The sequence below is a fragment of the Leucopleurus acutus genome, assembly GCF_964270905.1.
Source record: "Leucopleurus acutus genome assembly, chromosome: 14".
Lineage (NCBI taxonomy): Eukaryota > Metazoa > Chordata > Mammalia > Artiodactyla > Delphinidae > Leucopleurus > Leucopleurus acutus.
In genome coordinates this window covers 24,614,056-24,627,614 of record NC_139156.1, presented here as the reverse complement: position 1 = coordinate 24,627,614, position 13,559 = coordinate 24,614,056, and the positions used below count along the sequence as shown (strand labels likewise).

The window sequence follows — 13,559 nt, the reverse complement described above, 5'->3', positions numbered from 1 at the left end:
TCATCAAATTGGAACAAGTGGGAAATGCAAATTAGGGTAAGAGAGAAAGATCTGAAAAAGGAGCACCAAAAAATACAGTACAGAGGAACAGAATGTAAATGGAGGGAGACTACAGATCCTTCCCCACTGAGCCAGAGGCAGCAGAGCTTGTAGGAACAACACAGATGGTGGAAACCCAGCTCCTCCCGGCACTAGTTGAGTAATCTTGGGCAAATGCTTCCCTTAACCTCTCCGAACCTAAATTATCTCACTTGTGAAATAGGAACAAGCATAATACTTTTCTGAATGTGGGGCAAACATCACACTCAATAAGCTACAATGTGCGACAGCACCTCAAGCTGTAAAGCAGGGCATAAATGTCATTTCTTATTAATACTTACTATTATGATATAATGAAACAAAGAATAATAACATGAATCTAAATCCAATGCTCTATGCTGTCTTCTTAAAAGTATTGCTTCAAAAAATTTGAAATCGGGCTTCCCTGGTGGCGCAGTGGTTGAGAGTCCGCCTGCCGATGCAGGGGACACGGGTTCGTGCCCCAGTCCGGGAAGATTCCACATGCCGTGGAGCGGCTGGGCCTGTGAGCCATGGCCACTGAGCCTGCGCGTCCGGAGCCTGTGCTCCGCAACGGCAGAGACCACAACAGTGAGAGGCCCGCGTACAGCAAAAAAATATATATATATATTGAAATCAACTAAATGTCCATCAGTATACTGTCTTTTAAAAATTATGGTATACCCATATAATGGAATGCTATGTAGCTGTAAAAAAGAATGAGGAAGGTCTTCATGTGTGGATAGAAGACCTTCTCTAAGACATACCATTAAGTGAAAAAAAAAAAAAATTGAGGTGCAGAACATTGTATATGGTTTGCTGCCCCGTAAGAGCCAAGGCAATGACTCTGGAGCCCAATTGCCTCGGTTCAAATCCTAAAACTTGCCATTTACTATGTGTGTAATATTAATTATTATTTAAATTCTTTGTGCATCATCTTCCTTATCTCTAAAATGGACACAATAAGAATATCTATCTCATGAAGTTAATATAACAAAAGTGCTTGGCACACTCTTAAGTGCTTGATATGTATTCATATAATTAAAAGGAAGTACTTATTTTTTGCTTGTTTGTGAATAAAATATATCCATGAGAAATTGGTAACAGGCTGCCTCCAGCGAGGAGAACTGGGTATTCAGAGACAAGCGTGGGAAACTGTACCATACACTGCTCTGTACTTCTTGAAGGTAGAACTGAGTCAGTATATTAATTTTCAAAACAATACACGTAAAACTTAAAATTAAAAGAAATCAGGGCTTCACTGGAATTCTCAACAGACAGGCCTGCCAAAGTTGTTGCCAGAAGCAGGCATTACTTACAGGAGGTGCTGCACGGGCGATTCAGAGAGATAGGCCTTATGAACTGAGTGAGGGGATTCAACGTCCTGGATGTCGAGGAAGTGGACAAAGCCACCCTTGGTCCCCACGGCTGCAGAGAGGGAGGAGGGAGAGCAAGCCAGAACTGTTGCCTGTTTAAAATAAACGCCATACAGAAACAGACTCACAGATATGGAAAACAAACTTGTGGTTACCAAAGGGAAGAGACAAGGAGGGAGGGACAAATTAGGGGTATGGGATTAACAGACACAAACTACTATACATAAAACAGATAAGCAACAAGGGTATACTGTAGAGCACAGGGAATTATACCTGCTATCTTGTAATAACCTATAATGGAGTATAACCTGCAAAAATACTGAATCACTATGCTGTACACCTGAAAATAACACAGTATTGTAAATCAATTACACTTCAATATAAAATAAAATAAAATAACCCCCCAGATGCTCAACTTCACTGTGCCAGAAAATGAAACCTGCTCTCCCTCACATAAGAATTCTACAGTTTATTTGAAAAGCCTGCAGAACAAGAAGAGTGGCAAGTGTTGTGTGGTATTACAAATTATACACTCAACATTCTTCAGCTAATCGATAGCATAAGAAGTCACAGCAATCTGTACATCATCCTCTTTTATCCTAAAATTAGAATGATAAAAATATAAGGAAATTGCTTGAACTTTAAACCATGGCTTCATTTCTATCCTTAAATGATTGCAAAATTATTATACCTGATAATAATGAAAAATAAAATAAGAAATTTAAAATATATCCCTAGCATCTTTTGGACATCTTTATAGAATGTTAGCGATTTTTAAAAATCAGCATTCAACTGCTGGATAACGGTAGATCCTGAGATGCTGGCATAACTGAGGAAGACTTAAGAAAATAACTATTGAGTTGGCCAAAAAGTTTATTTGGGTTTTTCCATAAGATGTTACAGAACTTTTTGGCCAACCCAATATATCACTGGACCATGTGGCCTGTCACCAAAGAAATGCATCACAGATTCCTGCTTATGTCGCGATCATTTACAGAAGATGATGTCTAAGAGAATAAATTTTTTGTCATGATACTTAAGGAATCAGATTCATTCCTCTATAGTTGTCACTGACAAAGCCCACTGGGTTTCCCCGGAAAAATAAGATGGAATCTAGGTGATAAGGTCTAACCTCTTCTTTTGTGCTTCATCTAGTTTCACTTGCTTATAGGGTGCTGTGTGCCGCAGTCTTGCACCCAGCACTTCAGACTAGGAAAGTGACACCTCGACTCCGTGGCCGTGTGGAGAAGCGCTGCCAATGACACCGCAATTCAAGATGGCGGCAGTGGCAGGCAGTGCGCAGAGACACTGCACCCAGAACTTGGATGTGAAACCAAAGCAGGACAGCTGCACTAGCGCCGCGAGAGCTCCAACCCCACCCCCCACCCCGTCCCCGCAATGAGGAGAACCATATAGAGCATCCCCACCCATCCCCCCGTCCCAAAAACCTGTGCTCTAGAGCGAGAGCTCCCACCTCTCCGTTCTCCGATCAAAGAATAAAACTGTCCTTTGTTTCTGAACCAAACTCAGTCTCAATCGATTGGCACGGGCAACACCAGAGAAGAGGACCCCTACTGGGGCCCAACTCGAAAGGGGTGGTAACATAATTACATTTTGTAGTTTGTTTTGAATAAAATAATGGAATGTTAGAAATAGAAAAGATCTTAAAGAGATCATTGTTTTGCAGACTAGAAAACGGAGGCAAAGAAAAATGTAGCAATTTGCCCCCAGGATCCCATAGCTTGTAACAAAGCTCAGAGGAAAACTCAGGTATCCTGCCCCATTAGAATGCACAGTTTCCCCATTGAGCAGGTTTTCATTTTGTTTTTTAAAGTGAATTTTCCAAGCCTTAACCAGTTTGAATCTTTAGTGGTATCTCAGTATGAAACTGGAAACGAAGTGGTGAGGGTTTGTTTTTTTAGCTAAAAGCCTTTATGGGAGATCTCAGTGTGTGTGTGTGTGTGTGTGTGTGTGTGTGTGTACGTGTGTCTGTGTTTCCTCAAAATAATCAGTTGAAATTACCCTCCATTCCAGGGCTATTGTGGACTAGGCTAAATATGTACAGCAATATTTGGAGGGGTCGTAGCTACCCTAGCAGGCACCATCAGGGGAAGCTAGTAGTGTTCATGCATCCTGCCATCATGATGCTGAGCAGGGTTCTCTAAGGACCACTGCCTAAAATGTTCATGGGGAGCACAGTCCCCAGCACAGGCAGGGAGATCTGGCCTCAGCACTGCTGGGTCAATACACTTATCATTTCCCCACGGGGCAGCAGTATCCTCCAGTAAGGAGAAACCACTGACTCTCCCCAATAAGAGCTGAACTACATGAGTGTACAATGCCTGGTTTGAAGCTCAATGAAGGATTGTCTAATTAACTGTGACAGTCGTCTGAATCTCTCCCCTCTGATCAGAAGAAGGGAAGATATCTGAAGCAGAAAGAGGGCCTTTTGGTGGTACCTATATCCCTCCTTAGCCAGGAAGTGCAAGGTAAGTCCTGATTATACAGACCCTTGGGTGGGTTGTTAAACATCTCTATGTCTCTCATCTGTAAAAGGTGTGATCAGATGAGCTTTAAGATTTTTCTAGTTCTAGTAATTCTAACAGAAATGAATACATATAAACCTTGTCACATAGATTATGGAATCTACACGTATTCTTTCAGGTAAGAATTTTTATCTTTACTTTTTAGGATGAGTTTTTTATCTCATTGAATTTTATGCATCTTATAATCCTCTTGCATCCTTTTGCATCTTGTAATCCTCTTATGTGACGTATGATGCTTCATCTTGTATTATAACTGAGATTTTAATTTATAACAGAGAAGGATTGTAACTCCTCTTCCTCCTACCAAGATCCATATCTCATCTAGAACTGTGTAATACAGAAAATGACAATTTAAGAAAAAATAGCATTACCACTGTTTCTTGGTCTTTTTATATTTTTAAAAATATTATTTTATGTAAAATGCACCATGAACATGGTGGAAAGAATGGTATCACCTTATGGTAGGCTAGGGTTAGGTTTAGGTAAGGAATTGTGGTTTGCCACCCAGCATCAACACACCTTCCTTCTGGAAAATTTCTTGAATATCCATTGAGAAACCATCTCTCCCCTATTTTCAGGGCTGAGTAGAACAGATCTGACTCCCATTTCCATGGCTGACTTTAAGCCAGTTAGCATTTCTCATCCCCCTGTCTACAGTGATTAGTTCAGGGTTATTATTAAGACATTAGGAGGTATTTACTAAGCCTTCTGAAAAGGAGAAACCTTTTCTCTTCCTCCTCCCACTGTAGGAGGCTTTCTTCCCTGATGATCTGATGTGACGTTGGTACCTGTGGCATTTGGGTACCACTAAATGAAGCCTAAGATGAAACTAAAGACATAGTATACAGACAGAGAGGAAAACAAGATCCTTGGTAATATCATTTGAGTTGCTAGATCAAGCCACAGCTGAGCCCAGACAAACTCTATACTTTATAGTTGATTGAGTCAATAACTCCCACTTTTTAATTTTTGGTTCAAGTTGGTTAGAGTGGTACTTGTCTTTCATTTGTTTGTTTTAATTTATTTATTTTCGGCTGCACTGGGTCTTTGTTGCTGCACGTGGGCTTTCTCTAGTTTTGGCGAGCGGGGCTACTGTTCATTGCGGTGCACGAGCTTCTCATTGTGGTAGCTTCTCTTGTTGTGGAGCATGGGCTCTAGACACATGGGCTTCAGTAGTTGTGGTATGCGGGCTCAGTAGTTGTGGCTCGCGGGCTCTAGAGCGCTGGCTCAGCAGTTGTGGTGCACGGGCTTAGTTGCTCCGCGGCATGTGGGATCTTCCCAGACTAGGGTTTGAAACCATGTTCCCCTGCATTGGCAGGCGGATTCTTATCCACTGCGCCACCAGGGAAGTCCCTTTCTTTCATTTCTAACCAATCCTCTTGAGGTTAGATGGCGTCATTTATCTAGTTATGGCCAAGGAGATGTATCATTTTTTAGTAAAAGCACTTAACTGCTAATTCAAGACCTTCCAGCACTCTTCCCATACCATGGCACTGAGGAGCTATTAGCTGGTGGAGCCTCTGTCGACTTTGTTCCCTGAAAGGCCGTGTGGAGCAGAGAACCTGTCAATCCACAATGAACTTACAGCCTGAGTGAGATATAAACCATTAGGGTTTCAGGAATAACTACCACCATACACCAATAGAGTACCTTATGTTCCACCCTCTGGGCTGTGGAATATACTTTATACACAAGAATTACTCTAATATATAAGGTAAAAATGCAATAAGGCCTCTGTAATGAGTATTTCCACAGACTATTGACATGTGAATATGAAAAAGTAGGTTGGAGTAGAATTCAATGTATATATATATTTAAATTCATTTATAAGGCACACTTACTGGGATATTCAGATAAATCCTGCTGACACAAGCACCATCCTCTATACCCCAAACACAAACTTCTCCTGACTGTGTGAGAGTCTGTAAAAGAAAGAAAAAGAAAACTCAAATGGAAAACAAGACTTTGCTATGGGAGTATGTTCTAAATTCCTTTCTAGTATGTCAATCTGATGATTTAGTATAAAATTTCATTTTATTTATGTGGATTAAAATTACAATTTCAACGTCAATACTTCTGATTTGAACAAATATTAACTATTACCTTTAATGCAATTTAAGTAACACATAATAACTAATTAGGATTAGAAAAGTGAAATAAAGTTTTCTTTTTCTGTGTAACATAATTGAAATAAGTTACTTGGAAATTCAATGAATTTCCTAGTGGATAAGCCTAGAAATAGAAAATCACAATTGGTATTTTAAAAAATTAATAGACTTTGCTTTAAAGAGCAGTTTTAGGATTACAGAAAATTTGAGCAGAAAGTAGAGAGTTGCACTTCCCTCCCTGCCCTTCCCAATATCCATACAATTTTCCCTGTTACTAACAACTTGCACTATTGTGGTATATTTGTTAGAATTGATGAGCCAATATTGATACAGTGTTATGGACTAAAGCCATAGTTTACATTAGGGTTTACTCTTTGTGTTATACATTCTATGGGTTTTGACAAACGTACGATGACATGTAACCACCATCACAGTATCATACAGAATAGTTTCACTGCCCTAAAAATCCTCTATGCTTCACCTCTTCATCCCTCCCTCCCTCCCCACTGAACCTCTGGCAACCACTGATTGTTTTTAGTGTCTCCACAATTGTGCCTTGTCCAGAATGTCTTACAGAGGGAACCATACAGCTTTCTCAGATTGCCTTCTTTCACAGAGCAATATGCATTTAAGGTTTCTCTATGTCTTTTCATGGCTTTATAGCTCATTTCTTTTTAGTACTGAATAATATTCCATTGTATGGATGTACCACAGTTTGTTTATTCATTCTCTTATTGAAGGACATCTTGATTGCTTCCAAGTTTTGGCAATTATGAATAAAGATGCTATAAGCATTCACATGCAGATTTTAGTGTGGGCATAAGATTTCAACTAATGTGGGTAAACACTAAGAAGCCCAATTGCTGAATCATATGGTAAGAGTATGTTTAATTTTGTAGAAGCTGTCAACTGTCTTCCAAAGTGGCTGTACCATTTTGCCTCAGTAGTGAATGAGGGTTTCTGTTGCTCCATATCCTCACTAGCACTTTGTATTGTCAGTGTTTTGGATTTTAGACATTCTAATAGGTGTGTAGTATTGTTTTAATTTGCAATTCTCTAATGACGAAAAACGTTGAACATCTTTTCATCATTATTTGCCATATCATTATTTGCCATATATTTGTATATCTTCTGTGTTAAGGTGTTTATTCAGATTTTTTCCCCATTTTTCAATGGGGTTGTTTATTTTCTTATTGTTGAGTTTTAATAGTTCTTTGTATATTTTGGATACCAGTATTTTATCAGATATATGTTTTGCAAAGATTTTTCTTCCAGCCTGTGCTTTGTCTTTTCTTTCTCTTAACAGTGTCTTTTGCAGAGCAGAAGTTTTTAATTTTGATGAAGTCCAGCTTATCAATTTTTTCTTTCATGGATTGCATTTTTGGTGTTGTGTCTAGAAAGTCATTACCAAACCCAAGGTCACTTAGATTTTTCTCCTTCGTTATCTCCTAGGAGTTTTATAGTTTTCGTATTTTACATTTAGGTCTACAATCCATTTTGAGTTAATTTTTTGTGAAGGGTGTAAGATCTGTGACTAGATTTTTTTTCTTTTTTGGCATGTGAATGTCCATTTCCTCCTGCACCATTAGTTGGAAAAAACTATGCTTTCTCAATTAAATTGCTTTTGCATATTTGTGAAAGGTCAGTTGACTATATTTCAAGACACTGTTCCATTGATCTGTTTGTTTATTCTCTCACAAATACCATACTGTCTTGATTACTGTAGCTTTATAGTAAATATTGAAATTGGGTAGTGTTAGTCCTACCCAATTCTAGAATCAGTTCTAGAATCAGTAAGTTCTAGAATCAGTTTATTGATATCCACAAAATAATTTACTGGGATGTTGATCGGAATTGCATTGAATCTATAAGCCAAGTTAGAAAGAATCGACATCTTAATAATACTGAGTCTTCTTACCCATGTACATGAAATATTTATGCATTTATTTAGATCTTGTTTGATTTCTTTCATCAGAGTTTAATAGTTTTTATCATATATATCCTGTACATATTTTGTTAGATTTATTCCTATTTTACTTTTTCAGTGCTAACATAAATGCTATTGTGTGGTATTAAATTTCAAATTCCAATTCTTCACTGCTTGTATAAGAAAGCAATTGACTTTTGTATATTAAACTTGCACCCTGCAACCTTGTTATAATCACTTAGCTCCAGAAGGATTTTTTATTGATTCTCTGGGATTTTCTACATAAACAATCAGGTCATCTAAGAACAAAGTTTTATTTCTTCCCTCACAATCTTAATACCTTTTATTCCCCACGTCCCCTTTTTTTTTTTTTTTTTTTTTTGTCTTATTGCATTTAGGACTTCCAGTTGATTTCATTAAGGTTTTCTTTTTTAAAGATGTCCTTTATCAGACTGAAGAAGTTACCCACTATTTGTTGTTTGCTGAGAGGTTTTGTTTTGTAATGTTATTATTAATTATTTATTCAATTTATTTAATAGATATAGGCTCAGATTATTTATTTCTCCTTGTATGAGTTTTGGTAGATTATATCTTTCAAAGAATTGGTCCATTTCATCTAAATTATCAAATTTGTAGGCATAGAGTTGTTCATAATATGGTTGGCCCTCTGTATCTGTGGGTTCTGCATCTGCAGATACGGAGAGCTGACTGTACTATGCCATTTTATATAAAGGACGTGACCATTCGTGGATTTTGGTATCCACGGGGAGTCCTGTAACCAATCCCCCATGAATACTGAAGGATGACTGAACTCTTTTATTATCCTCTTAATGTCCCTGGGGTCAGTAGTAATGACCCCTGTTTAATTTTCATTTCTGATGTTAGTAATTTGTATCTCCTCTCTCTCTCTCTCCCCCCTCCCCCCACTGCCTCATTAACTTGGCTAGAAGTTTATCAATTTTATTGATCTTTTTAAAGAACCAGCTTTTGGTTTCTTGGATTTTCTCTACTGATTTCCTATTTTTAGTTTCATTGCATTCTGCTCTCATTTTTATTATTTCTTTTCTTCTGCTTACTTTGGATTTAATTTCTTTTTTCTACTTCCTAAAGTGGGGGCTTAGATTATTGATCTTAAACATTCTTCTTTTCTAATATATGCATTGAACGCTATAAATTTCCCTCTAAGCCCTGTATTCACTGCAAAATCCCATAAATCTTGATATGTAGTATTTTCATTTAGTTCAAATTTTTAATTACTCTTAAGACTTCTTTGAGCCATGTGTTATTAGAAGTGTGTTGTTTACTCTCCAATTATTTTGGGGTGGGGGGAGTTTCCAGCTACCTTTCTGTTATTTACTTCTAATTTAATTCCATGTAGCCTGAGAACGTATTTCTTTTAAATGGTTAAGGTATGTTTTATGACCAAGAATGTGATCTATTTTGGTGAATAATTCATGTGAGCTTGAGAAGAATGTATATTGTGCTATCATTTGATGAGGTAGTCTATAGATGTCAATTAGGTCCAGTTGATTGATGGTATTGTTCAATTCACCTATGATTTTGATCTTCTGCCTGCTGGTCTGTCTCTCTGAAAAATTTCTTTTAACATTCCTTGCAAGGCAGTTCTGCTAGTGTCAAATTCCCTTAATTTTTATTTGTCTGAGAAAATATTTTTTCCTTCACTTTTGAAGGATAATTTTGCTGGATATAGAATCCTGGGTTTTTTGTTTTTTTTTTTTCTTTCAACACTTTAGATATTCACTCTACTTTTGCTTACATGATTTCTGAAGAGCAGACCACTGTGATTCTTACCTTTGTTTCTTCAAGGGTAAGGTTTTTTTTCCCTTTGGATTTTTTTCAAAATTTTTACTTTGTTTTTGATTTTCTATCATTTGAATATAACAAGCTTTGGTGTAGATTTTTTTGGTATTTATCCCGCTAGTGTTCTCTGAGCTTCCTGGATCTGTCATTAATTTTGAAAAATTCTCAGCTATTATTACGTGAAACATTTCCTCTGTTCCTTCCTTCCTTTCTTCTCCTTCTGGTATTCCTATTATGTGTATGTTATACCATTTATAATTGTCCCATGTTCTTGGATATTCTTTCTTTTTCATTCTTTTTTCTCTTTGCATTTCAGTGTTGAAGGTTCTACTGACATTCTTTATTGATTCTTTCCTTTGCAAAATTCAGTCTATTGATGAGCCCACCAAAGGCATTCTTCATTTCTGTTACACTGCTTTTTATTTCTAATATTTCTTTTTTTCTTTCTTAGAGTTTCCACATCTCTGCTCATATTATCCAGTCATTCTTTCATGTTGTCCACTGTTTCCATAAGAATCCCTAGTATATTAATCATAGTTTGTTTTAAATTTCTGGCCTGGTAATTACAACGTGTCTGTCATATCTGAGTCTAGTTCTGATGCTTGCTCTGTCTCTTCTGTTGTTGTCTTTTAGTATGCCTTATAATTTTTGTTCAAAGCTGGACATGATGTACTGGGTAAAAGAATATGAATTAAATAGGCTGTAGTGTGAGGTTTTATGTTTATCTGGCTAGGAGTTAGACTGTGTTTACTGATTGCTGAAGCTGAATGTGTCAGAAACTAAAATTTCCTCTGGTGTCCTTGTTTTGGTCTGAGATGTACAGTTTCTCCAGTTGTAATCCACCTGGGTACTGGCTCCAGTGGTGGTTTCTACTTCTGGGCATCTGCTCTAGTAAGCTGTAATTCTTTGCATCTGCCTGTCTGTCTCTATAATTTTGGGGGGAGTGGTTTTCCCTATGACCTCAATTATCTGATGGGTCTAAGAGGAATTATTGATTTTAAATTTATTCAGCTTTTTTCTTTTTAAGATATATTAATTTATTTATTTAATTAATTTATTTTTGGCTGCATTGGGTCTTTGTTGCTGTGCATGGGCTTTCCCTAGTTGCAGCAAGTGGGGGCTACTCTTCATTGTGGTGTGCGGGCCTCTCATTTCGGTGGCTTCTCTTGTTGCGGAGCATGGGCTCTAGGCACACGGGCTTCAGTAGTCGTGGCTCGTGGGCTCTAGAGTGCAGGCTCAGTAGCTGTGGTGCATGGGCTTAGCTGCTCCGCGGCTTGTGGGGTCTTCCTGGACCAGGGCTTGAACCCGTGTCCCCTGCATTGGCAGGTGGATTCTTAACCACTGCACCACCAGGGAAGCCCAATTCAGCTTTTTCTTGTTGTGAGGTTCTTTACATGCTGGACTGGAAACCCAAAGTTCATATTCATTTTTACAGATAATTTTTACTCTTTCACAGGATCAAGACTGAAAGCAGCTTAAAGTAACTACAATGTGATACGATTTAAATTCTGTTTCTTGAATACTAGGGAGTGGGTAACATGATACTATGGATCAAGTATCTAAACCCTAAACATGAAAATCTTGTATTAAACTTTTTTATTGAGTTGAAACAACCCTAAAAACAGACATAATTCTTATCAGAGAACATCTGGAAGAAAAATCACATAATCAGAATCTGAAGATTGGAAGGAACCTTAAGTGTTACCTATTCCATAGTCTATGTATTTTTTTATTTGCTAGAACTCCCAAAATCTTAATGGATTTGTTGATGAATTATATGAAAACTGAAATATGTTTCTTGAGACCAACTAAAAGTAAGCAGTTAAACACCAGAAAAAAATTTTCTTTTCTGCATGTAGAGGGAAGTTGTTTTTTTTTTCCTCAGTAGACTGAATACATGTTTTGTGCATGGCAACTATTTCATTTTCATTTTCAGATCGGGCTGCATCACTCTGAGAGGGTAAACACTAATAGTTTAATAAGTGTTGACAACTCATTAGCAATGAATGTGTTTAACGATCTGGCTTGGAAAGCTTGGATGGTGAATACAAACAGGATGGCTCCTACAGGGAACTCTGCTCAATATCATGTAGCAACCTAAGTGGGAAAAGAATTTGAAAAAGAATAGATACATGTATATGTATAACTGAATCACTTTACTGTACACCTGAAACTATCACAACATTGTATAACATTGTTATACTCTAGTATAAAACAAAAAGTTTAAAAAATAAAAACAAACAAACAAACAGGATGGCTCCTAAGATTTTAATTGCTTTGGTCATGTTCAGAGACTTAATATTATGAAGTCACAATATGACGATGTCATTCTAACTGGGGAGTAGATTTGATGATGGAAGTGGTTGGCATTTCTACCACATCTTCAAGAGTACGTTTGGGGGACTTCCCTGGTGGTCCAGTGGTTAAGACTTCGTGCTCCCAATCCCAATGCAGGGATTTACAACAGGTTGCACATGAACTTCCAAAATCTTACCCTTAAATCCTACTGTGAAACAATACCATATTCCTTACCATGCAGTATTCATTTCCAGGTGTGATAAAGTCTGTTGCCTGAAATTTCCCATCACAAGCCGCTAGGAGTTTTTCAAAGGTTGGCTCCTCATCAAAAGTATAAATATAAATAGATCCCTGTAAATATACCAAAAAAGAAAAAAATAATGCAATTGTGTGTTCAGTTCAACAAATAGTTATTAAATGCTTACTGTGAACAAGGCACTGTGTGAGAAAAGGTAGTGGGGAAGTAGAGATAAACTCAGTAAGGCCCTGACCTTGAGGAGCTTAAAATATAAATGTTTATTGATTCATTCATTCATTCCTCAATTAACATAATCAATAAATAGGACTTTCTTTTTTTCTCCATTTCCAAGCATTTTTTTAAGATTACAATACATATCAAAGCACTTTTTCCTGACTTTAAAAATAATGTCTACTTATGCAGAAAATTTGGAAAATGTAGAAAACCAGAAAAGTTGTTAAGATGAACTAACTTCTATCACATACTAGACCACGGTGGGCACTAACAAAAACTTTTAAATGTACATTTGTGAAAATTGTAGAGGTGTGGCTGAAGCTGTTACTTATGACGTGTTTATCATTCTCAGGTTCCAAATTCACCTCTCCAAAAAATCTATCCTGTACATTATGCATCCCTGCCAAGTAACTGTAATACGGTCTGTTTATTTAACTAGCGATAAGAAGTCTGCTTTCAACTGATCACAAGTTCAAGTTTACTTAGGTTAAACATGAATATTTTCGCTCCTGTTTATCTAAAAAATACAACTCTGTAAAGTCTAAAATTTGGTAGGTATTTACTGATTTTACCTTTCATTCATTTACCTTTCATTAATTCCTTCAACAAATATTGAGTGCATACACTGTGCCAGACACAGCTCTGGATGCTGGGGCTGCATCAGAGGACAAAACGGACAAAAGTTCCCTGCCCTTATGGAGCTTACATTCTACTGGGGACTTTGGCCAATGAATAAGATAGCTAAATAATATATATTGTAAGTTAAAGAGCAATAATTACAAGAAGAAAAAAATAAAGCAGGGAAAGAGGATATGACATGGCAAAATAAGAGGGTGAAATTCTAAACTGAGTGTCCAAGAAAGGCTTTACAGAGAAGGTGTGTTTAGAGAAAAGACTTGAAGGAAATGAGGAAGGGATTCATGTGGATTCTGTGGGAAACGCATTCCAGACAGA

General features: G+C 37.3%; 1 protein-coding gene across 1 annotated transcript in view; it reads right to left on the bottom strand.

Moving 5' to 3' along the window:
• Nucleotides 1–13,559, bottom strand: part of CFAP43 (cilia and flagella associated protein 43) — a gene marked incomplete at both ends in the record, with an annotated part of 98,509 nt that overhangs the window by 55,901 nt on the left and 29,049 nt on the right. The window contains 3 exons of the mRNA XM_082855006.1: nt 1,377–1,525; nt 5,821–5,901; nt 12,368–12,484. Coding sequence (XP_082711132.1) covers nt 1,377–1,525; nt 5,821–5,901; nt 12,368–12,484 — 347 coding nt within the window. The remainder of the gene's footprint in view (nt 1–1,376; nt 1,526–5,820; nt 5,902–12,367; nt 12,485–13,559) is intronic.